This window comes from Rhinolophus hipposideros (genome assembly GCF_964194185.1).
Source record: "Rhinolophus hipposideros genome assembly, chromosome: 22".
NCBI classification, from domain to species: domain Eukaryota; kingdom Metazoa; phylum Chordata; class Mammalia; order Chiroptera; family Rhinolophidae; genus Rhinolophus; species Rhinolophus hipposideros.
In genome coordinates, this window is record NC_138068.1 from 3028356 (window position 1) to 3052844 (window position 24489).

At 50.5% G+C, this 24489-nt stretch overlaps 1 protein-coding gene across 2 annotated transcripts; it reads right to left on the reverse strand.

Annotated features, from left to right (window-relative positions):
- Positions 1-1517: 1517 nt before the first annotated feature.
- EDN3 (endothelin 3) lies at positions 1518-23794 on the reverse strand. 2 transcript variants are annotated; one of them, XM_081034014.1, is made up of 5 exons: positions 23064-23314; positions 22184-22448; positions 6055-6228; positions 4891-4968; positions 1518-3178 (listed from the first exon to the last, which is right to left on the reverse strand). In XM_081034014.1, exons 1-5 carry the CDS (start codon positions 23113-23115, stop codon positions 3175-3177), a joined length of 573 nt encoding a protein of 190 aa, XP_080890140.1. In that variant the 5' UTR covers positions 23116-23314; the 3' UTR covers positions 1518-3174. The 2 variants fall into 2 exon arrangements, with proteins under 2 accessions (XP_080890140.1, XP_080890139.1); XM_081034013.1 differs by having other exon boundaries at positions 1519-3174; positions 23064-23794.
- Between the last annotated feature and the right edge of the window lie 695 nt (positions 23795-24489).

A 24489-nucleotide genomic window follows, 5' to 3' on the forward strand; every position in this document is an offset into this window, starting at 1 on the left:
TGAGGAACATTCTAAGTTCAAAGATATGTTTCCATGTGAAACTTTTAGTAAAAATAGGAGCTGGTGACTTGAGTTCAGGGCAAACTTTGAAGAGTTGAAGACTATATCTGATGCCTTGTGTGAGTTCAGGATTAAAACATGTTTTCTACATAGGTCATTTCTTTCAACTTGACCTCTGGATAGAGCTATGAGGTAGGCAGGGCCAGAATTATCACATCCATTTTACAAATGAGGAAACTGAGGCCCAGTTTAAGGCTGGTCCCCCTCAGGGATTTGGTGACAAAGCCACGTCTCCAGACTCAACAGCCCCTTCTGTTGAGTATCACAGGTATGCAACCTGGGCAGGTGATGGAGCCTCACACTCAGAAGGGCCAGTGCTTGTTTTAATGCTCTGTGGCCGCCATCTTGAAATTCTCAATACTTCTGAACCAGGAGCCCCACGTTTGCTTCTTGCACTGGGCCCTGCAAATCCTGTAGCTGGTCCTGCTCACAACTCCATGGACACCCCTCTATTCCTCCACCCAGGTTCCAGAAACGCCCGTCACGTCTGGGACTCAACTGCTCCCAGCTCCTGGAACCCCTCAGCTCTCCTCACCCTTCCCTCTGGGTTTGCGGGATTCCAGACCCTGAGCGCCACCCGAGAACACTGGCAGCTCCTCCTGGGATGCTTCACATCCTGCAGCATAAATGAGTACCCAACTCTTATCAGTTCATCAAAGTCAGAACTCTCTAAAATGAGTTTCATTAAAACAAGAGGCTCTTGGGTTTTCTCAGATTCGATGCAATGAAACCCACTCAGAATACTGGCTTGCTCTTTGCTTGTTAGCTGGGTCTCTTTGTTCAATACTGGCTTGCTCTTTGCTTGTTAGCTGGGTCTCTTTGTTCAATTCCGTGTCTCTGATGACCCCAGTTCTTGACTCAAAAGAAAGGAGAAAGAGGGAAAGAGGGAGGGGAAGAAAATGAAGCAAGCCCACCGCCTTCCTGATACTCCCAACTCCCAGAGATGTCTTATAAGTCTTAAAGGCTTAAGAACACTGCAATTGGTAGAGAAGATCAAACCAAATAGGGTCACTTATGGCTACTAATTCACAAGAACTGTGAGCAGCAAAGCAAGATAAAATGCCCATCTAAAAGCTGATGGGTTCGACCGCTGGTTGCTGGCTGGGACTGTTCCCTCCCTGGATCCGCGCTCTGGCCCTTCCATGGCCTGTGGGGCCAGAACAGAAAACCCTGCATCGTACAGAGGTGACCAGGATGGTGCCAGAGGAAGGAGCCAAGTCTCTCCCCAAATTTCCCTCTTCCTGACCGCCTTGAATACTTTATCTTCCTCAGATGGTCCCCAAATCCCTCTCCTTCCTTAATATTCAAGCAACCCCTTGCTCATCTGGCTCCAAAATTGACTTTAGATAGATTCTACTTCCCGAACTATAACTCTCTTCGTCCCCTCAGAGGTCCGTGAAAAGTCGATGTGTAATCAGGTATATAACACCAGCAAAAAAAAAAAAACACCCACAAATCACAGCAAACTTTGACATCTTTTATTATGCATTTGACAGTTAGTATTTTCTGAGTGTTAGCATCTGGATTTCTCGCCGAGATATCATCTTGCCATTGAGCCCAACAGTGCACATGCGTTTTCAAAATGTAATTCAAGCTCTGAGGAAGACGAGCTTGGATTTGGGACCCAATTTAAAAACTTTCTACATACAGTGGCTTTATTTTTAACAGAGCCACATGAAGGAGTTGGAGGAGAGAACAGTTTCGCAATAAATAATCGCGTCTCTAAACTATACACAATCCTGCCAGCAAATCCCTTCCGTTTCCTTGGGGTAGATATTCACTTTTACACCTGGAATAACTTATGAAATACAGAGAATTTAGCATTTGGTCAAGGCCAATGCTCCATCATTCACCATCTTAAATTTCCCCACATCGCGATCTTGCTCACACTCAAATGCCCGTTCTCCTCCCTCTGCCATGGGGGGAGGGGATGGAATGGAAGCGAGTGGCCTCTGCCCCTTGATGACCTCGCACGCTGCTGCACTACCTTTTGACACTCACAGTCATTTCAGCATGGCTGCAAGAGCGCAGCTGAAAGTGCCAGTGGACCGTCAGGCGTCACCACTCCCAGTTGGTGCCAATTATACAGATAAATAGGAATTTACATAATTTACAAAGACTGTGTGTGGCTTATTTTGAAACCATTCCTCCAAAGATACACATTTATTCATGAAAGCAAATACAAGATTCCCTCCCCTTCATAGCCTTGAACTGGGGCTGCCTTTCCAGTGGCTTCCTGCAAACAAGGCCTGGGAACAAGGCCTTTGGTGCACGGGCCTGGCCGTCTGCAAAGGGCCCGGAAAGTCAGTCAACTGGACAAGAACACACAGGCTGCTGCCTGTCCCCGAGTTCAAAACCCACAGCTATGAATTTTCTCATTTTCTTGTCACAATGTCAAGGTTTCTCTTTTTTTAATCCCTCCTTTTTGTTTTTTAGATATATTCTTCTGGTGGGTACAAGCACAGATGAAAATTTCTGTCTATATCCTCAAGCTCATCCACTCCTGTCCATCTAGTATCCACTTCCATCGCCACTGCTGCTCAGCGGCCCACACTGGCCCACGTCGCCGCACCTATGATCTGTGAGGATCCAACCGTCAGCATGCTCCCGCTGCTCGCAGCAGCTGTTACAAGACAACACGGGTTTACATTTGCAAGGAGTTCACAAATGTCTAGTCGAAAAGTCAAGTTGAAAGCCAGCAACTGGCTTTGCAATGTGCCGTACCTCTCCCGAACCAATTTCCTGCGTGAAACCCGAGCCTCGAGCAGCAGGCCCCAGGGCACATCTGCGATCATTTTCCCGTTAGGGGAACCGTACCTTTTGGATTGGGGCATTCTTGATGTAGGGGTGAATTGTTAGGTGAGGACCCTTTGGGTGGGTTTTCTCCTCCAGGCAAAACTCATTCTTTGTCTTCAAAGAGGTGGGAATGTGAACCGAGTCAGAGCAGTACTGAGGCCTCCTGACACTGGACGCTGCTGGCCTCCTCTCCCAAGGGGCTCCTGAGAGGCGGGGGCAGTAGGCAGGCAGAGCTCAGGGAGGGGAGAACCACTGCCGGGCCGGCATTGGATGGTGGAGGCCTAAAGCCTTCTTGCCCTCTCTGCCCTTGACTTCCACCTATCTTGGAGAAAGGGGGCGAAAGAAACAAAGAGGTGTTTTACAAAAAGAGAGCTTTGCACTAGTTGAAAAAGGCGATTTCTCCCCTCCTCCCACTCCCTGCCTGTCTAGCCCGGTCCTCGTTTTGAATCCAACCTCCTCACCAGTGCTTCTTGGCAATTTCAGAGCCTGCCATCCACCTGGGAAGGTGTGACTATAATAATACCAGCAGCTGCGGCCACCAGGAGCTCTCTCGCAGCCTTGTCCCACCTTGGATTATCACAAGCTCAGGACAGCAGCAGCATACCCTCTGAGAATGTGAATGCAGAATTACTAACTCAAGTCTTGCAAGAAAGTAAGTAGGGACCGTGACTTATAAGGAAAAAGCTTTTCCTTCCCAAGCAAAGCTCCTGTAAGGAGCTTTCTGGGAGCCAGTGGGACACGTGTGCCACCATTCTCATGCTCTCAACACTCCACAGGACAATAACAAAAATAGCAAAGTCAAGGTCATGCTTTCTCTGTGCAGTCTTCTCTTGGTGTCCTCGAACACACCCAGCAGATTCCTACCCCAGGACCTTTGCACCCCTGCCTGAAATTTCCTTTTCTCCATCATCCTTCCGGCTCACCCCTCTCCCTTTATGCCAATGTCACCTGGCCAGAGAGACTGTCCCTGTCCATCGAATGCAAAATTGCAGCCACCCCCAATACTTCCTCTCCCTGTTCTGCGTTCCTGTTCTCCTACACACATCTCACTCTGTATTTTATGCATTTGTTTTTTGTCTGCTTCCCCCACTACTTAAGGTCTATGAAGGCAGACTCTGCTTTGTCCCCTGATGAGTCCCCAACATCTAGCACACTGCTTGTGTCGCAGGTGCTCAACAAATCTTTGCTGAATGAATGAATAAATGATGCAATGGATGGATGGTTTTAATCACATCCCTCCCTTGCTGAGAGGGGTCTGAGTCTGGGGTGAGGAAGAGAGAAAGAAGAAAAAGAATAAAGAGGCAAATCGGGGACCAGCTAGGGCCTGACTCATGCTCCCCAGGGACCTCTCATGCCGCCTCGGGCCTCTCTCCCTCCGAATTTTTATTATGGATGCTGACAGATCCCTCTCTGGGCAACTAGAAATGACCTGCCACTGATCAGGAAAGCCTCCTGTATACTCAGACTGGTTTAATCCTCCCTTGATCAGTCCCTGTAGGAACCCAAGACACGTCCAGGCGACTCTTGTGACCATAAATTACCATCCCATTGCAAGGGTGGAGGCAGGGCCTTAATAATGAGTCCTGATTGACAGAATGACAAATAAACCCAGTTTGGCTGCAGGAAAGCCTAAGGCTCTCAGACAAAAAAGACAAGCGGGTTAAAAAAATAATAAAACGAATCTGGGGGGACTTAGGGGGCCTGCTACCGAGATGCTGTAATTCACCTCTGTCCAGAGGCAGTGGCTCAAAAGAAGAAATGTCTGTTTTTCTGTAAAGACCATGTTACTACGGGAGCAGAGGCGAAACGCAGGGCCCCGGCAGTGTGGGCTCCGAGCAGAGCAGTTGGCTGGCTTGGTCCATGCCCGGTGAAACCCAAGGCTGGACATCCCTGCGCTAAAGCCACATGACGCAAGTAGTCAGCTCCGAAGGCAGCCTGTTACGTGGCACCCCACGGACCACCTCTCAGGCCAGATGCCACCCCCACACGTCCTCCATGCCCTACAAAGAGCAACGCCAACGAAAGCAGCTTCACCTCCTCGGATGCTGGCCTCCTTCGGCACCGCTGGCAGTCACTTCTTCTCGGTCCAGTTTTTCTGCTGTCCCTGAATGCCTGTGGTGAGAGGGCTGGTTTTAATGAATAAATCGGCCTGCATTTCCTTGGGGCTGGTTTCTCAGTGTCAGGTGATGACTTCCTCTTGCCCAGCCCATGAGCGCATTCGCCAAGGACCACGTCTCGGGCACCATTTCTGAAGGCTGAGCACACAGTCAGGGGGTGCCTAATTGAGCCTCAGTTACTCATCGGATGTGAAAGAGACAAGGAAAAAAATGTGGTTGTCACTGGGGTTGCCAGCCAGCAGATCCTGGGTCCCTGGCCATCGTGGCACCTGTTCTGTCCGAGTTTCTTGTGCGTGCACAGGGTGGCACCTGAAGATGCCATCCTAGCACCCTGGCCCCAGGAGGAGTTTCCAGGGTGGCCATGCCGCCTGCTGGGTTGGTGAGTCTCAGCCCAAAGCAAAGCAAAGGGGGAGCAAGCAGCACTAACAGGAAAGCCGTTAAATGAACACTAAGTTAAACAGCCACCCCCGGTCACGGCGGGGCCCGCTGACTCATTTGCATTCACACTGAGGCAGTCAAAAGCTCCTCTCCAGCAGCTATGATAGACTGCAGGGTCTCAAACTCGGGGGCCACAAAGTAAGACGATGAGGAATGCAGGAAAATGGATGTTGCACGTCCCCCCCAAACATGAGTGGACCCCACTCCGTTCCAGCCTATCCTGGCAGGAGAGCATATGGGGTCGATGATCCCAGGGGATTCCATTGGTTGATTTTAAAGAAGTTAAAAATACATATTTGGGGTCGGGGGCAAGCCGCAGGTAATTCTTCAATTTTGCGTGTGTTGGCAATTTATTCAGGTTTTGGCAAAGTGCTGTGTGGTCCAGAACGAATAGGCCGTGGCCACAGTGTGGCTCAGTGCGGAGAGGCAGCCAGGAGATGGGGACGGCCTCCCGGAGCCGAGCGCCCACAGCCCCTGTGTGCTCCGTCCCTCAGGTCCCGGGCTGCAGGCCCCCTGTGGTCAGGGCACGGCTGAGCCCTCCTGCACCACCTGGCACTTAGACCGACGCCCCCGCCCCTACACCCGGCCTTGCCTGCCTCAGGACAACTGGTACCCGAACGGGTACGCGAGGAGGGAGGCGTACCTTCCAACAGCCAGAGTCCGAGTGCAGAAGCGCGTGCAGGCCCTGTCGTTGCCCTGCACACAAGTGCAGCGTGGTGTCCACTTTGAGGGCTGGCAGCTCCGTGGAAACAGCCCTGCGGACCTTCTGCTACGGGAGCTTCCCCTGTAGTTGGACAATCCATAGGGCACAGTCTGCCTGCAAAGGACAGAGCAGTGTCAGGGCCACGTCTGGAGAAGCGTGCCCAGACACCCTGACTCATGGGCATGGCGCTGGCGAGCGGGTAGCCGAGTGCTCACACGGCAACGAGCTGTGCGGTGCAGCGACGCCCCACGGCCTGGTGTCCACACCCTCCGCCTGCACTTTGGGTGTGAGGAAGCCTCTGGAGGGAGTCCTTCATCCTTCCTTTCTACCCCAACCCTCAGAAAGGGTGCTGGGACTGAAGGGTTGGACAGCTGGGGAGGACCTGGGGGAGATGGCGGACAAAGTCTCCACGTCCTTGCAGCAGCCAGGCTCTCCAGCAGGAGCCAGCAGACGCCTGGGTGTGCACGTGGCGACGTTCAGTCTTTTCAAGACCAAACCACGGTTCTCGCAGAGCAGTGTGGTTTTTCTTCCTGTACCTAAACCCCTACACAGACATTCCCATTGACCTGCACACTGGTCCCAGTCTTTGTCCTTGAGCCAATGCCCGGGCCTGGCCATCGATACCAAAAGGACGCCTTCCTAACCCACAGCCCGAGGCGGGCCGGGCCCCCACCCCGCCTGTCAGAACCTCAGTGCCCACATCACCCTTGCAGTCTGCGCTGATAGGCCTACAACGATATAATTACAGTCAGAGCGGCATCCTGGCCTGAAATGTTGCTTCCTTGAAGAGAGAAACCCTCTGTGCCCTGTGAGGTGCGGCCAAGGACAGAACCGGCCTTGGGGAAACTCTTATGAAGAAAAAAGTCTGAAACTGTTTACCAATTTTGTTTACAGTTGGAGCTGGGACGGTGACGGTGTCATTCAGAGCAATAAACATTTAAATTTTTTTCTTATGCTTGTATATATCCAAACCATCGCTCTCCAGAGAAAGGAAGAAAGGATTGCCAGGCAGTTCAGTGGGAAAAAGTTAAAAGCATACGTTTACTACATTAGTACCAATGAACAGGGCTTGGGGGACAAATTGCTAATAACCAGAGGAAACTTATGTGATTGAAAGTCACTTCTCCAATAAGTCTCGGTGTTCCTGCCAGTCCCCAGAATTACTGTGAGCCTACGCAGCACCACAAACATCCACCCAAAAGGGGTCCTGACATCTCTCTGCGTTGTCCAAGTCATCAAATTGAATTTACTCTAATTTGAAACACGCCGTGGAGCCCTGCTGGATGAGGGCAAAGTGGGGGAGCTCCATTGTGACCTGATGCCTGAACGGAACTTCCTCCCTCCTGGATTGGAGGAGAGAGCTAAGGAATGTCACCATATTATTATATAGAACCACATTGGGGTGCTCCCCAGATGGAGGCAGGCCCAAACGGAGCGGTCCGTGTTCACTGAAGGGAGAAGGCAAACAGGATCCAGTCCTGTTCTGAGCTAAACCTTTCCTAAAAACCCCATTTTTCCTCAGGAATGGGAAATGGGGGGGGCGGGGTCGCCAAACAATACAGACATTGTTGCGAGGCAGGATTTGGTTAAAGGTCTATTTTTCCAGCAATAGGGCCACATTAAATCTCTAAGGGCCAACATTAAATCCAGTCCCCCATTTCTTGGTGAAAATTACACTGGAAGACTAACAACTCGCCCATTTTTCCATCAACAGCAAGACCTGCCCTTCTGAAACTGCTGTCAGTGGTGATCATTCATGGGCGCAGAGCTACTCAGCTTCAGCGAAAACACGAGAAAGTGTTTTAAGTAAGGAAAGGAGGCAATGTGGTATTTGTCAATAGAGAAATGCGACTCTCTTTCCCAGCAGCCAAGTGCAAAGGGCTAGTATGCAAACGAGCTTTTGCCATTTTCAAGAATGTTCGCAGAGAGGTAGGGCCCCTTCCCCTCCCCACTATGCTAAGGCATGGAGCCCCCTGCTCCAAGCCTGGGGTGGTTGACGCATGGGCTCTGCTGGCTGACCTGGGCGGGTGGGCGATGATGGAAGTGGATGCACTGCAGGGACCGGCCCCTAACAAGTGTTCCAGCTCCAGTGGAGCCCACCTCCCATAGGTCAAAATGTATAAGTTTCAAATGAATCAGAGAAGCTCTTAAATAAGAGTTCTGCCCTTTACCTGAACACCTATGGCTTTAAAACACCTGGAAGTTCAGGCTTACATTTAGAATTTTGAGGCTCCTTGGAGGTCCATATTGAAACATGGCAGCCCAAGGAGATTCAGCACCTTTCCCTCTGTCCTGCTCCATCCCACACCAAGGGAAAGACGGGCCTTACCCACCCCTGTATGGGTGCACCCCCAAGCTCCAGCTACCCCTCCTCCTGCAAGCAACCACCCTTTGGCCACCCTGTAGAGCCTTGTCCTGTCCCTGGGTATCAGACCTGGGAAGGTATATGAACAGCCCTTGAAGTGGACTCGGGAACATTTGGGTAGGAGATTCCAGGATCCTGAATATCAGAACACGGTCCAGAAGAAGGGCTACTATGTGGCTTTCAGTCCCACAAACTCCTTGCAGTGGGGTGGGAGATATGGTGAGAGGAGGAACAGAGGCAGACCTCTAGCCCACAGTGCCCAGGACAGGGGTCTTTCTTGACCAGCTCTAAGACTGGATTCCCAGCTCCTCAAAAGTAGGAAGGTCTTTTGTATCTGCTATGGACCTAGCACAAGGTTGGACAAAAAAGACTATTGCTTGAGCGACTTGTAGTGAATTGTGAGATAATCTAGTCTAGCCATTCTGGATTCTTTCCAACCTAAAAAGTTCAATAACCATGAAATTCCATTACATAAAACTAACATTTGCCAAGTACCCACTCTCGTATATTTAGGGAGGATTGTGTGTGTGTGTATATATATATATACATATATATATATATATATGTATATATATATACACATATGTGTGTGTGTGTATATATATATATATATAGAGAGAGAGAGAGAGAGAGAGAGACAGAGAGAGAGAGAGAGAGAGAGATTACCTAGTATTATTCTAAGTGTTATTGAGATACAGAAAGACATATGAATGTCTGTGCTTTCAGGACTTCACATGCTACCGGGGTATGAAAACAGGTAAAGGAAACATTACAAAACAATGTGTACAGATATGTGCAAGGTACACAAGAGCACAGAGAAGGGTTATCTGGTAATTCCATCATTATGTTGTAAAGCACTTGCATGAAGATCACTCCACCCTCTCAACAGTTTCCTGATCTACAAAAGGGTTGTTAGACAGATTGGATAAGACACGGCACTGCCTGAAAAACACTTACCAAGAGTTAGCAGTAAATTAATGTTCACGACTGTTGTTTGCTTATTTGGTCTGGGAATTCAAGTGAGTTGTGTCAGGCAGAAAAGTCCCACCTACCACATCGACATTTGAGATGTGTGACTAAGCAATAAGGAGGAGTAATAAGGAATGAGAGTACTAGGTTAAAACTTTGGGTGTACAGGGTGTACGCCATTCTTTGCCACACTTTCTTGTGGCAGGTCTGTCATTCAACACTGTCCATGCAATAAGCACTTGTATTTCAATTGCCTTGGTGCCCTTTGTCATTTACTGTTTCTTGAATGGTGAATTGGAAAGACCTAATGGTGGAACCATGAAAATGAAGTTAAATCGGCCAAGAACCTTTGACTAGCACACTCTCTGACCAATTGTTTTAGCCTATACGGTTTGGAGCATGCAATTCTTCGTCAAGGAAGGCATCTCTTCTATCTATTAATGTTTCAGTTATAACACAGAGCTCCATACAAAAGAGAAGCAGACGAGAAGAGCAATCTAAGAGTGCGTCATCGGCTCTTAGACTCAAGACCCCTCCAGCACACCTACATATGTCTAGTGTCATGTGTCTTTGAGTAATAAATTGCCCCTCAACACATGAACTCAGAACATTCCTTATTTGATTGGTGATGGTGATGTCAGAATCTTAGTTATCACAGTGTTCCATATTTGCCACTTTCCCCAAATGTCACCTATAAGTGTTATTAAATATTAAACCTCCAAATATCTCGTATTAATTCTCCATCTGCAGCATCATACTGAAAGTAGTTTATTTCTCTCTACAAGAAGCTTTTAAAGGAGAGATACAGATATTCCCAAAGGCAGTGAAGGAGCTTCAGTGGCCAAAATTCTAAAGTCTCAGGAAAGTTTATCAAACTATCATTCCCTCTGGTGGGCGGCGCCCCCTGCAACTAACAACGGCGACCAGACTTGGAGCTGAGCTGCGCCCTCCACAACTAAGACTGAAAGGACAACTTGACTTGGATGGAGCTGATGAGTCCTGGGAAAAACACACCACTGTTCCCCAATAAAGAGTCCTGGAAATACACACTATTCCCCACTAAAGTCCTGTTCCCCTACCCCAATAAAATCTGTTAAAAAAAACTGTCATTCCCTCAAAAACCCACCCCATTAAATGCCATTCAATAAATATGTGCTGAGTGTTTCTGACGAGCAGGCACTGGACTAGACTCTGGGTGACCATCCCTGAACAACACAGACAAGTGACCCTTTTCACCCAAAGTTTTAACCTAATGCAGAGATCAGCAAATTGGCATTTGTGGGCTTCATTCAATCGACAGGGTTTTTTATTGTTGGGTTTTTTTGTTTGTTTGTTTTTTTAATCTGAAAATTTCACATAAACATGCCAATTTCCAGCTTCTTTTGAATAATTGGTAGTTATACTAATACCACACTCCATCATGGAGACAATTGTCCAGAGCTGAGTGATAAAGTCATGAGTCATTACCACTCCATTTGCCCCAGCCCCCACCACTCCCAGTTACTTTCCACTTGTCCTTCTCTGCTCACTTTTGTTACCTTCATGGGCCTTTTGAGTTTACAGTCCCTGGTCTAGTGGCTTGTCACATAAAGCAAAGCCAGACAGGTCATAGGACACTGTGACAAAATTAGTCCTTGATGCTGTTTTTATAAGTATAGTTGTTTTCAATTTTAAAAACCCCAGCTCTGACTGACTGTCTCCCCAACAAATAGAACATTTTCACTTCACAATCCCCAATGTCAAGTAGATGGTCGATCTCCGTCAGGTCACACTTTTCCTGCTGAGATGAGAAAGCAAGGACGATACTGCCTTCAGGCCCAGGGGAAAAACTGTACAGAAGGCGTGACGCTGCTGACCAGTTCTGTGGCCGAGAAGAAACAACTGTTTCTCACAGGCAGACAGGCAGGAGGCAGCCCCCAGCTGCCAGGCCCCAGTGGTCATGAGATACTGCCTCCTACCATTCCCCGGGGAAACAGCTTCTAGACTCCAACACGCTTTCTAACTACGGCTCGATTTCAGGTTTTATTCAATTCCTTCCTTAGAAGGCACCACTCACCTGCTCCTGGAGCTTAGAAATATCTTCTTGGGCAAGGGAGAAAGTGTGTATCGCCTTCATTTATTATCTTTGTAACCTTAACCAGAAAGAACTTCGAGCTAAGAATTTTGTTCTGAAGACGGGGTACAGTAACTACAAAAAGTGGCTGAATACACAAAGGCCAAGAATAGCGTCCATTCACTTCAGCAAACATCTGGGGGACCCCCACTATGCACAAAAGCATGGAGGCACTGGGCAGGCAACACAAGCTCAGACAGGAGTGCCTCTCCCAGAGGACTTAAAAGCCTGGAAATCTCTAGAGCCTGGGGCCAATGTAGGTTGTTTTCATCTCCTAGAATCCAATCTCTTACCTTCCCCTTGGGGAACTGTCCCTCCATCCTTGTGTGAGGTCTTGGTGAGACTGCCAATTAATGCCTAACTTCCGCCTGCCTAAGGACTCATCAAGCGACTCAAGCTGGACAACTGACCCTCTCTCTCCCAAGACAACTGAGTGGAGCAACTCAAGATCAGAAAGTACTCTGGGCCTCTCATTGCCAGCTGTCCCCATCCTGCCTTGTCTGTGCTACTGCGCCCTGGGACCCCCGGTCCTGTCCCTGGTACCTCTCCTTTCTGAGCCTGGTGCTTTTCCTCCTACATGTGTGTGGGCTACCCTGTGTCTTTCCAATAACTCCTTTCATGCTGTTAGCTGGACTGGGTTTCTGTTGCTTCCGACCAGGGACCTCTAGCTGACCCAGAAGTCATTTTCTTGAGATTGATGCAACCATGATCTCTTGGGTTTAACAGAAAAACCTGGAGACTCTCCAGCTGCCAGGGACAAGTAGAGGTTTTCTTTGTTGCAACAAAGCACAAAAGAATGCGTTCAGAATCAGGACAAAACCCAGCACATTCAGCTGGCTGGAGTCCTTTCTTCCCAGGTGTGCCCACTGTGAAATGTTTGCTTTGGACCACACTGTCCTGTAAGCAGGTGGAAGCAAGCACACTCATCTAAGACGTGCGGAGCCTGGCCCCCTGACACTTGCTTGACCACCTCGGAAGTCTTCTCCTCCAGGGAACGTATTCCATGGCCATTCATCAGACGCTTGTGAAAGTCTGCTGTAGACCAGGCCTCATGCCAGACAACCAGAGGGTGTCCCTCTAACGTCCAGGAAAGAAAACAGGCCAGGAAACCCAGCTCCTCAGCGACCTCATTATACAAGCAAAAAACACACATACTTTCTGATTCTAAAGACTATCACCCAAAGCTTCAGCTCACAAACAATGTAGAGCGAACGGGCAATCTGTAGCTTTACTTCCACTGCAGAACATTCTCGCATCTTTACTTCAGAAGATCCCACAGCTGACTGCTCATCCAAAACCCGCCAATGCGGAAAGTCCTCCTCCCACGACCCTCGAGTATCTGGAAACATCAGGCAGGAAGGAGCAATGTGCTGTGTTTTGTGGTTACCTTTTTTTAAGACACCCTTCTCCAATGCCCACCCCCAAAACCCAACTTTGGGACTTATCCAGGACTTAACTGTTTAGGAATTTTACCAGAATCATAACTATGTTCAAAGAAAGTTGAGCACTGACCCCCACCAATCAGATGTAAGAAGAGGGGTCAAGTCTTCATCTGTACTGCAGGTGTGGCTTCCTTTTTGTCCCTAGGGGTCGACAACAGCTGGACTTTGTCCAGCCAAAGTCACTGATAGTTTCTGCCTTGGTCACCTCTGCACCGAAGGCAGCCAGAGTGGGTGCTCAATAATACCTCAATTACCTCAAAAATAAACATCTGTTATGGAAGGAAGGGACGGAGGGTGGGAGGGAGGAAAGGATGGATGGATGGACGGAAGGAGGGAGGAAGGGTCTAAAATAGCCATGACTTCTAGGTCACATTTAATCTCCCAAATGTATAGAATCGTTGGCTGATTTATTGGATTTCTGCTATTGTCATCCTCAATTGGTGGGTCTCTGAGGGTCTTTCTAGAAAGAATATCGGTCTCTATATTACAGGAAGCAGAAGAACTGTCCAGATAATAGCCCTGCAGGCCTCTCAGCGCCATGAATGAGAAACCAGAATGCACAAGTGAGAGAGGCATCAGAGGTGAAACCAGAGGCTCCACGAGGTTTGCAGACACAGGTTTCTGGTCCAAATTGAAGACTAGCTCACGGAGAAGCCCTGGGTAGCTTCCCTCCCTCTGGGCTTGAGATGAAAGGGCTGGGTTTCTGGAAAGGCCTGGCCAGCTCCAAATGCCTCCTAGAGATTCTCAAACACCCTCTGTCACTTGAACGTCTCCACACAGCACAATTGCTGGAGAAGACCCTAGCCCTTCCTTCCAGCGCAATCAAGCCACACTTGAATATGGGGTTCCTGCCTCGCTCAAGTTAAGGGGTCCCCAGGACCCAACCAACTGTATTTAGAAAGCTTTGATCTAACCCGTTTCCACTCTCCCATGTCATATTACCCTATAACTGAGCTGAAATATAACCCCAATGCCACACACTGTATCGTCCCCTCAGCTCACAGGGACACAGACACAGTCGTCCCTGACCCCAGGCACACGTGTGCTGAGAAATACTTAGAGGAAGCACAGGGGTCAAAGAGAAGAGAGCAACAGAAAAATCCTTCTGTGTTTGTTGTGAGGTATGGGGTTTTCGAGAGTTCCGGCTCATAAAAAAAGTGAGAGAAATCAAGCCCTCCGACAGGTGGGCAATGGTGCCGTCTACAGACTCGCCCAGATCAGCTGGTCTCCCCTCCATCTGGTCTAACCCAAATGTGTCCCTGCAAGTCAGGCTAGAGTTTCTCTCCCCAACCCCCAGTGACCCCAAAGAATTCCAGGTCGCATGGAGGCATGGGAAGCCCACGTCTGTTTGGCATGGCCTCATTAGAACTTTATGCAAAGCTGCAGACAGATGTGGCTCAAAATAGTTCCCAGCAGTGGAAACAGAAGGGGTAAAACAAGGAGCAGGATGTTTTTTTCTTGTTTTTTTTTTTGTTTTTTTTTTTTAAGATGGGGTTATTTGGAGAGGGATTAAAAAAATATATACACCATCACATATCCACTTAAACAATCCGCAGAAAGCAAGAGAATTAAACAATCTGCAGAAAACAAGAGAACTAAATAATCCACAGAAAGCAACAGAAGATAACCCTGCTAAGTATCAGGACATTTCACCTTGGAAAATCCCACTGAACAACAACATACTTCCCTTCGCAACGATAATAAAGACACTCTCGTTTTCCCCCTAATGGAATTGTTTACGTCCTTGTGTCATGTCCTTTTGGTAGCTCCGATCCATTAATCACTTACCCCAAACTTAGAAGACCTGGGCCCCCTAGAGATACAGGCTTTAGCACCAAATCAGAACCCAGGGCCAGGGTTAGGGGCCAGCGGGGGAAGCAAGTTGAGAAAGCACAGGTCGGATCCTGCCTTTATTAAAAATGTTGATATTGTGTCAGTTACGACATGGCACTTATTTTGGTTGTTTTTAACAAAGTAAATAACGTTTATTTGTCTTTATTGCTGACTTTTCGGCCTCTCCTTAAAGTTTGCACCCGCTCTTTTTTTGTGTCACTCACCTCACCCTATCCTCGACCCTGCAGGGACCCAGTTGGAAACCAGAGTCATAAAAATCCAGAAAAGATGCATATACCACTGCTTTCCCACTGACTTGCTGCTGACTTTTGGCAAAGCTGTTTTATGCTACCCAGGTTATGGGCGAAACTGTCCACCGTGGGCCATTCATGCCATCTCAGAGAAGCGTGACGTCTCGGCCACGGCGGCCTCCATGCCTTTCTCATCAACCCCTGAAATGAATCTGTTTCTGCTTTTTAAATTACTGGGCCAGGGCACAGGGCTCCCTGGCTGCCCTGTTCTAGAGTTACTGTTTATGAAGCCCTCCTGCTAAGTTGGCCCTGAGAAGGCCATAAAAGATGAGAAGGCCTGTGTTCTCCAAAAGCTCGTGGCTCCTAAGACCCTCAAGCTGGGGCAGATGAGAGAGGCAACCAGAAACCCTGTCCTGCTTGCCCGTTCCTGGGAGACTTAGTGGATGAGCAGAGCTAGAAGCAGCCCTCCCTGTGTCTGGACACACAGCTCATCCAAGAGGTCATTGTCTGGATTTACTTTCCTTCTAAGTAAAACTGCTTCCTATTCCAAAGAGAGGGAAAGTGTGTGCTGTGTGGGTGTCCCATTTTGAAGAACTCTCTGTTTCCATCTGAAACATGACATAGAAGGAGAGCAGGTCATTCCCTTGTTAAACAACTGATCTATTTGCTAGCAGTGGTTACACGGGGCTACCTGGAGGTCTGAAGGGGACCCCTCTCCAGCCTCCATCAGACGTGTTGAGATGCTTCGGGTCTCAGTGCAGAAGGGAGAGCTGGAGGGATAAAGCTGAGGGGAGTTCCAGCACGGCCAGTGGGGCCTCCTCAGGGAAAGCTCTCTGCCTCCCAGATTCCTTTGTTTTAAATTCTTGCAGGAATAAACTGCACCAGAGATGTCACAGCCTTTTATGTGCCTTCAGATTTAAGGCCAAGTTCCTAGCTGCAAGGTCCCTTTCATCTAACAGAAATCCAAATTCTCCCTCCAGGGTCACACAAGGTCACGACCTCTTTGTAGCAAGTTTTCTTGCTGAAACCAAACATCCCCCAACTTCGAGTCTGTCCCTTTCTCTCATCCAGTTGGGATCAGCTGCTATTCAACTGAGCCCATCTTTGCTCCTGGACACGCCCTCACCTACTCATACCCACTCTGGGGCAGAAAAGGGGGCTTTCGGCCCAAAGACTCCAACAGGAAGGTCACCTTGTGTGAGCCGACCTTTACAATAAACTCTGAAATTTAACCCCAAGGCCCTCAGATTTTAAAGATATATCTTTCCTTGAAATGTCCTAAGAGATATGCTACTCAAACTCCAAATTTGGATCTGAACATGCACCGGATTTCCAAGGAGCACATAGAAATGGAGGAAGGGAGGAAAAGAGCCGTAGAGTAAAATCATGGTCAGATACCTGAGTTCAAGGTCACTGTTGTCGGGCCGATACCATCTTCTCTTATGTGTCCTTATTTATTTATTTTTTGTAAACAGATGTCCATAGTATTTCCTGGGATCGCCTCCTGGTGACCCACACTTCTGGTCCTGGGCTGGGTGAGATTGGAAATGAGGGTCTCAGAGCCCCATGGGGTCCTCAGTCTGCAAATTGCAAGGCGTTGTATGTTTCCTCTGATGGTCCGGACAAGACCATCATGCAGACAGACCCCTTCCCAAGATCTCATTGTGAAGCCTATAACAAGAGGTTCTAAACAGATCCTTCAACTTATCCCGAAACACCAGACCCTAGCCACTGCTTCTGCCGCCCCATTAACAGAGGGAGCCCCAGGCCAGTGGCTTCTGAGCACACCTGGCCCCTTTCCCCAAACAGTCCAGTTGTGTACCCAGGTGAGCGGGAAGCAATAGAAAACAAGGAAGGAGGGACAGAAAAGGTGGGACCAAATCTCCTCAAGCCTGGAACAACCTTTGGTCACCAGTGTCCTTATCAAGTGGCTTATCAGCTACAGCGGCAGCCTGGGCGGCCTTTCCCAGGATCTGTAAACCTTATGCAAATTGAGTGCTAATAGGCCATCCACCAACCACCATGGGTGCCAGCTCGGTAAGCGTCACTCCACGAGGCTGGGCCAGACCAGGATGGTGTTCCAAGGAGGCCGACCTCAGCAGTACTTGAGGAACAACTTTCTACTCACAGCGACCTCCAACCACACACCAGGATACAGCAGGCAGGAGAAACAGCCCCTGCCCAGAGGCTGTGTACTCATATTTATGGTCATGTCTTCGTGGTATAGTGAGTTCACCAGATTCCAGCCACTGTCGGAGCACGTCCCTGGTACGTTCTCATGTCATGCTCACATAGCTCTACTCGTAGGCATCACAGCCAATGCCGCCATCATCTGTACCACCATGACAGCCAGAAAGACTGTCCTTCTGCCTCCCTGTCTGCGTCTCCAGCAACAACATCCCCATCCTGGCTCACGGGTCAGGTACCTGTTACTGGGGTCCCTGAAATCTCACGGTGGGTGGACAGCTGACCCCACATCAGCAGGAGGCTGGGGTACTAGATCCCTCCATCCCCCTGAGGGATCTTACGGTTTGGAAGATCCCTTCTCGGAGACGTGCTGAACGCCTTTCTTGAACAGCACAAGGGACAGAGATGAAGCTGCTACATCGTTGTCTTCAATACAAGTTCAAATGTTTCTGTTAACTATTATCACCATTATTATTCTCACTCTACTCCTTTGGGGAGAAAAAGAACCCCAAACGAATGTCATTCCTACTGGTGGAGTCCAGCACGGCATGTTTCAGAGTGGCCAGGTTTGTCACTGTCCTCGAGTTGAGCTGATGTCTGCACCTTACATGTAGACACAGAGAGAAGGTAGGACCACCCCCAGGCCATACGGCAAGTCAGAGCTCCTAGGTCTGAGGTCTTCCCACGAGTAGGAGTTACAAAGCCCGGGTTGTCCAGCATAGTCCTAACTTCAAATGCCCTGCACTGACCTTCTCATAAATCCGTTCCTGCTTGTCAGCCCGGGTGGGAAACATGCTAACCCTCACAGCATCACGATACCTCCTTCTTACACCCTTGGCAGGATTAACAGATGGCAGGTTCCCTCAATTCTTGGGAACAAAGTGGAGAGGAAGGCAGGAGGGCTCCTTCTGGGTGTCCTGCAGCTTCCTGAACCATTTGATGGGCTGGCTTAACTATCCAGCCAAGGGGACGGTGGCAGGCACAGGACGGCAGGCCCACTGTGAGGTACAGACAGCCTGTGTGGTTAATTGCATGTGTCCACTTGTCTAGGCCATGGTACCCAGATATCTGCTCCAACACCAGTCTAGATGTAGCTAGCTGGGAAGATATGTTTTGGGTGTGATTACTATTTAAATCAGCAGATGACCCTCCATAGGGCCTCACCTAAGCAGTTGAAGGCCTTCACAGAAAAGACTGAGGTAACCTTAAAGAGGAGGGAATTCTGCCTCCAGAATGCCTTTAGATTCAAGACTGCGACATCAGCTACTCTGTGTGTGTGTGTGTGTGTGTGTGTGTGTATTTGTATAGTCATGCATATCTACACACACGCACACACACAGGTCTTACTGGTTCTCTCTGGAGGCCCTGACTAACACAATCACCCACTTGGTCACAGGACACATCTATTTTTTAAGTGTCCCTATGGAGAACAGCCCCATGTGTTTAAGTACAGAAGCACATGGACTGCTTATTCACTACCTCTCCCTTATCTTATTGTTGGCCAATTTTCTATGACCATGAGATGGGATGTGTTTTTCTCTAATGTGGGGTTTTGCTTTTATTTTATGTCAGCAATGGCGGGTTGTTGGGGGAGGGGAGGTTGGAGGAGAGGGCTCCCTAACACCGCCAAGGAAAGTCATGAAAATCTCATGGTCCCGTGGACTAGCTGTGATCTCAGCCACCTCCACAGGGGCAAGAACTGCAGGCACCCAGGACACACCTGCATCCTCTTTGGGGCCATGGAGGATACAATGGACATTATGGGCTATGTCCTTGGAGAAACCCGCTCCTCCACGGCTGTCTGCAAGGGTGTGTGGGCCTGTGAGGGGCATCTACACACCCTGGAACAAGAAGCCTCACTTGTGGGAGAAAGCCTTGGCAACAAGAAACTCGGTGACAACAAAAACAGGGAACCATCACCAGGCGGCAGGACTCAGCCACCAGCCAGCCATCACGACTGGGCTCTGCTGTGTGCTGTGTGCTGACAGAAAGGGCTGACCAAGCTTAGGTCCATTAGAACTAAGCACAGGGAAGAACGTGGGAGAACCAGGGACCCTCAGATCTTATACCCAGAAGACACTTCAGAGAGTAACTGGTCTCTCGCACCTGAACTAGACGTTAACTTTCCACACGAGTTGCAGGACAGATCTGAGCAGAAACTCCTGCAGCTTTTAGGTTCTTAACTGGGACATAACTGGCCGCACTCATAGAATGCCCTCAACCTTGCAAATGTTCATCCAAAGGAGATCGTTGAGTTCATCTCTATGTGACTGAATGGGCAGTAGGAGGAAAGATAACCAAAACCCGGAAATCACCCAAGTTCAACATTCTTAGGCATGAGGGTCAAGGCTCTTTGCATTCCCAGAGCAGGCAGCAGCAATGACCGGGAGCAAATCACACAGTGGAGAAGTTTCAGAAACGAGGAGGGTCTTCTAAAGGAGAGGGGGTGACAGCTAAGTGAGAGAAGGAAACACTCAAGAGGTGGGGCTGTGACAGGACCCGGAAAAGACCTCATTATGCACTTCCGTTGTCCCTTTAGCGCAACTCAACCATTTTTCAGATTCTTTCATTTCTCCAAAGGCCTCTGTTCCCTGTCCCTAGAGCCCATTTTTCTCACATTGCGACTTTGTCCGAGATGTCTTGAAGATAGCAAATGGACTCGTCTACCTATCAACAGAGAGTTTTAGGAAGAAAGGAGGACATGAAACAGGGAAGGAGGGAGGGAGGGACAGAGGGGAGAAGGAAAGAAAGAAAGAAAGAAAAAGATAGACTATCCGGAAACATCTTCCTTATAGAAATTATTTTGCTTGTCTAACTTCAAAACGTTCAAGTCTGGCTATTGTCATTTTTGTTTCCCGAGTAGTTCACGGGACTCCCAAACACCATATTTAATCCTTCTTTCCTAATGTTTAAAATGAATCAGGGTCCGGGAAGAAAGGAAGAGCTAAATCAAACTGTGAGAGGAAGGTTAGCTAGTTGTCTGCCCTAGAAAAAGTCAAAGATCCATGGCTTCATCTCGGGCCATACGAGACAACTTGAAATGAGACAGGATTTCAAACAGATCGCGGGGTATTTGCTTAGCCTCTCGGATGCATTTCATTTCAAACAATCACTTCCCCGCTTCCTTGGGAACGGGCAGAGAACTGAGGTGGTCTCCAAATCCTCTCCTTTCTCCCCCCTCACTTCCTCTGCCCCTAGCCCCCTATCCTTAATTTGGCTGGTTTCTTCTTTCTCCTTCTAGATCCACAGCTTGGGATTCTTGCCAAGGAAGGACTCAGTCCCGCTGTTGACCTCCCTGAGTCCTGGGTTTGGTCGGATCACAATGCCAGGAGGATAAGAACGGGGACAGGTGTCAGGGTGATGGGGGCTGTAAGAAAAGGTGACCCTGATCAGTGTCTGAGAAGAAGGCAATCAGTTGATGCCGGGCCTGTCCAGCAGCACACTGCCCCCCGCCCCAACCACACATGCCTGTATCTTCCCCACGAAGGGCTCACTGTGTAGACAAGCCTGAGCAGACACAGCCCGACAAGTCAATTCTGCAATCAGCATCAACGGCATAATCTGTGAGGCCCAGGACGAAATGCAAATGTGGAGACTGGTTCAAAAAGTATGAAGACTCTAAAGATGGCAACAACAGAGAATCAAACTGAGTGAGGAGTCTTCTGAGCCCTGATCCTGAGCCTGTATCCAGGTTGCAGGGTGAAGCCGCCTCGTCTGCCATTCTGGCATATGGGTGACTTTCCAAATCTATCCCATATGTAGTTAAAAGGTCTTGTCACCTGGTTTGAAAGACATTCCACCCCTTGGTTTACCCTGCTTTGCACTTCATTCTCCAGGTGTCCATGGAACAAGGTGGGAAGTGAGACCATCAAAGCTGTCACCCAGAGTGCCCAGAGGTTAATTGGCTCGGGGATGAAGAAAACCGTGAGGGACACAAATTAAGGCGACTCCCAACACGGTGACAAAGTTGCCTTTCCAAGCCCAGGATTCCCATTTACACCAGTTCCTTGATCAGAAGACCCGGCAAGGTGCTGGGAGTCCCAGGAGACCTCCAGAACACCCAGCAAGCAGAACGTTGAGACACCTGGTCCAAGTCCCAGATTTTGGAGGTCAAGGAGGCAAAGGCCAGACGGCTGGTGACTAGCAAGGTGGAGCCCTCTTTGCTGCTTGCAGGACGATGCTTACACACTGGGGGTCCTAAACTGAGGGTGTGAACCAGGAAGCCAGCAACCCTTCCCACAGCACAGTACCCTTTCCATGGCGTCTGGAGAGGGCAGACTTCACAGCAAGGCAGACAGACCCAGGACGAATCAGGCAGCCCTGTCTCAGTCCTGAGACAGTTCTTAGGGACTGGAGCGGAGAAGGGGAGGCCATCTATGGCGGTGGCAGTGGTTGACAGTGGGCAACAGGAGCCAGCCCCTGGGAGGAAAGGAGCCTGGCGCCCGTGGAATCTCAGCCTGATAGGCAGGTTCTGCCAGGCCCTGCCAAGGCCACCCCAGCGCTCCCTGGAGAGCAGGTTGCTTTCAAGGAATTTGAAACTCCTTGGAACCTGGCAGGGTCAGGAAGGGGGATGGCCCACTTAGCCCCTGGGGCAGGAGATAACTTTCCGGCTTTCTCCATCTCAGAGGGACTTCTCAGGTATCTAATCCCTCTGGCTGGCTCATTTCACTAGCTAGCAGGGAGTTCTTCCGTTCCACTGGACCAGAAACTCTGGGATTGGGTTTCTCCCTGGCCAGGCCCTCCAAGGGGTGGGGATCACAGCGGGACCTGCAGATGGGACCCGGGCTGGCAGGAGACCCAGCAAGAGTCCAACTGACTGGGTGAGACCAAACCCTGTGGGAGTGGGGAGCTGGGGGCCTGGCCGGGAAAGCCCCGCCCCTCAGGCCTGTCCCCACCAGGGCTCACTCACTCGGGGGTATTGATCCAAATGATGTCCAGGTGGCAGTAGTAGACGCACTCCTTGTCCTTGTAGGTGAAGCACGTGCAGCGCCGGGCTCTGCCGCGCACGGGGCCTCCCTCGGCCGCCTGCGCCTGCCCAGGGCTTTCGGGGCGTGGACCCTGTACTGCCTTCGTCGCCAACGTCTCCTCGGTGTCCCACTCAGATCTGGCTGCAGGAGTGGCCCGGGGTACCCCGCTTCTGCCAGCATCTCCAGGCTGGGGGCGAGGCACCAATCCTGCAGGAGGCAGATTGAGGGGCTCCTGAGCTCCTGGGTGCACATGCCCCCCGACACTCACCAACTCCGACACCAGGGAGAGGGCGACCACCAAACTTTCTGCAAAATTTACAAGCTAGGTGCACTTTCTGTAAGGGCTCCAAGCTATGCCCACTGTTCTGAAAAGTTTACAAAAGCTACATGCCCAGTTTCTGAAAAGTCTGCAAGTTATGTGCATACTTGGTGGAAAGCTTGCAAACTATTTTCATTTTCTGCAAGGTCTGCAAGCTATTTGCACCCGTTGGAAACTTGCAAGCATTTCTGCACGCTTTCTCAAAACTTTGCAATCATTTTACACAGTTTCTGAGGAGTTTGCAAACTTTTTGTAAAGGTCCCAACTTCAGGAAAAATTGACCAAGCTGGCCCAGGCTGCTGGTCTCCCGTCTGCGCGTGGGCTGCAACCTCCAGAGCCCCCGCAGTAGTCCAGACGGCCAGCTTCTGCCCCCCAGGAGGTGGCGAGCCCCGGCAAGAGGCTGCCCCCCGCAAGGCACCCTTCCCCGAGTCCCCCCACTCCCCACTCCAGGGTCCTTTTGTGTGAGCTCCCGCCAGGAGAGGCGCGCCGCTCCGCCCGCTTACCTGCGGCGGAGGTCACTGTGAGCCCGAAAAGGAGCCACAGCCCCAGCTCCATGAACCCCGATCAGGCGTGGGAGCACCGGGCTGGGAGGACAGAAGCCTGTGGCTGCGGAAGGGCGCTCCAGCCGGACACAGGGGGCCTCGCCCTCCAGCTGTGGGGGTTCGAGGCGGGCCGCTAGCTCGCTGCGTCCCGGCTCGGCCAGGAGTTGGCTGCGGCAGTCACAAACTTCAGAGCGAGCTGCCCATCCCTGCGCAGGGCTGGCTGGCTGTGGGCTCCAGCTTTTCAGGCTCCCGCACCACCCCCCTTTGCCTCCCCGCCCCCCGGAGGGGCTGGAGCTGCGGCGCGGGGCCTTTGAACCCGGGGCGCACCGAGGGTCGCCTGGCAAGCGCGGGGGGAGCAGGCGCAGAGAGCAGTGGCCGGCGGCGGCGGCGCACCCAGCACAGCGAGGGGCGGGGGCGGCACGCTGGCCCGGTGCGGTGGGGTGTGGGGTGGGGGCCGAGACAGCTGCCGAGAGGCCACGCGCGCGCGCACACGCACATTCACTCACACTCACGCACACGCAGGCACTCATGCCCCCACCGCTGCTTTGCTGCCCCAGAACCTACAGTCCCCACCCCTGGAGCAATAGGAGAGATAAGAGGCAGCGCAGAACGGCTGCTATCTTTCATCTCAGGGGCTCAGGGAAAGGAACCTTTCTCAGTGTTCACCTAATGACACCTTACCCTTAAGACCCGCCTGCCAAGGCCCGGGTCGTACTTTACACTCTACACTCGTGACTCAAGGCACTGGCTTGTCTCCCTGCCTCTCCCAGGAGCTTAGAGCCAGTGGGTGTGGGCAGTGGCCTGGAAGCAAAGTGAACCAAGAAGCAGGGTTGGCGGTCCTAGGGTGTCCCAGGGATTTGCTTATAGCCCCTTGCACAGAGGGGTGGCTTCCAAGAGAGGCAGCTTCCTCTCCCAAGGCAAGGCCTCAGGTCTCTCTGTATTTCCTTCATGGTTGTCTGAGACCACGTGCAGGAGGCTTTCACAGCTCACCTGAGACTTGTCTTCTGCACGGAGCCCGTCCAGAAGAGGACGGCTGGTCTCTTTTGTTCTTTACCAAGGCCATCTGTGCAGAGAACAGGGCCTGGGCACCTAGGAAGAAAGATTTGTGGATGAATGAATAAATGCTTCCCATGGACTAGACCCTGGGCTCTTGGCCTCCGAGGACACCCAGGAAGCCTGGCGGCCCCCCTCTTACCACAGTTCCCTGACCGGAGGGAAGGGTGATTAAGAGAGGCCATGCTCCAAATGTCATCTTGCAGTTCCCTCCCGGCCACTGCCCACCCCATCAGCGTGGGTTTGATGGGAGGTGGCCTTCCCTGGGCCAGAACTCAGCAGGGAGTCACAGCTCTTCCTTGGGGAGGAAGAGAAACAGGTCTGAAGCCCTGGA

What these genes read in the sequence shown, in the direction of transcription:
- EDN3 (XM_081034013.1), bottom strand. Translation starts at nt 23,115, where the DNA reads ATGGAGCTGGGGCTGTGGCTCCTTTTCGGGCTCACAGTGACCTCCGCC. An exon ending in CACAGTGACCTCCGCCGCAG is followed by an intron (nt 22,449 to 23,063) that starts GTAAGCGGGCGG and finishes TGCCTCCTGCAG; the next exon opens with GATTGGTGCCTCGCCCCCAG. An exon ending in GGAGGCCAGCATCCGAGGAG is followed by an intron (nt 3,175 to 4,890) that starts GTGAAGCTGCTT and finishes TCTCCAAGATAG; the next exon opens with GTGGAAGTCAAGGGCAGAGA.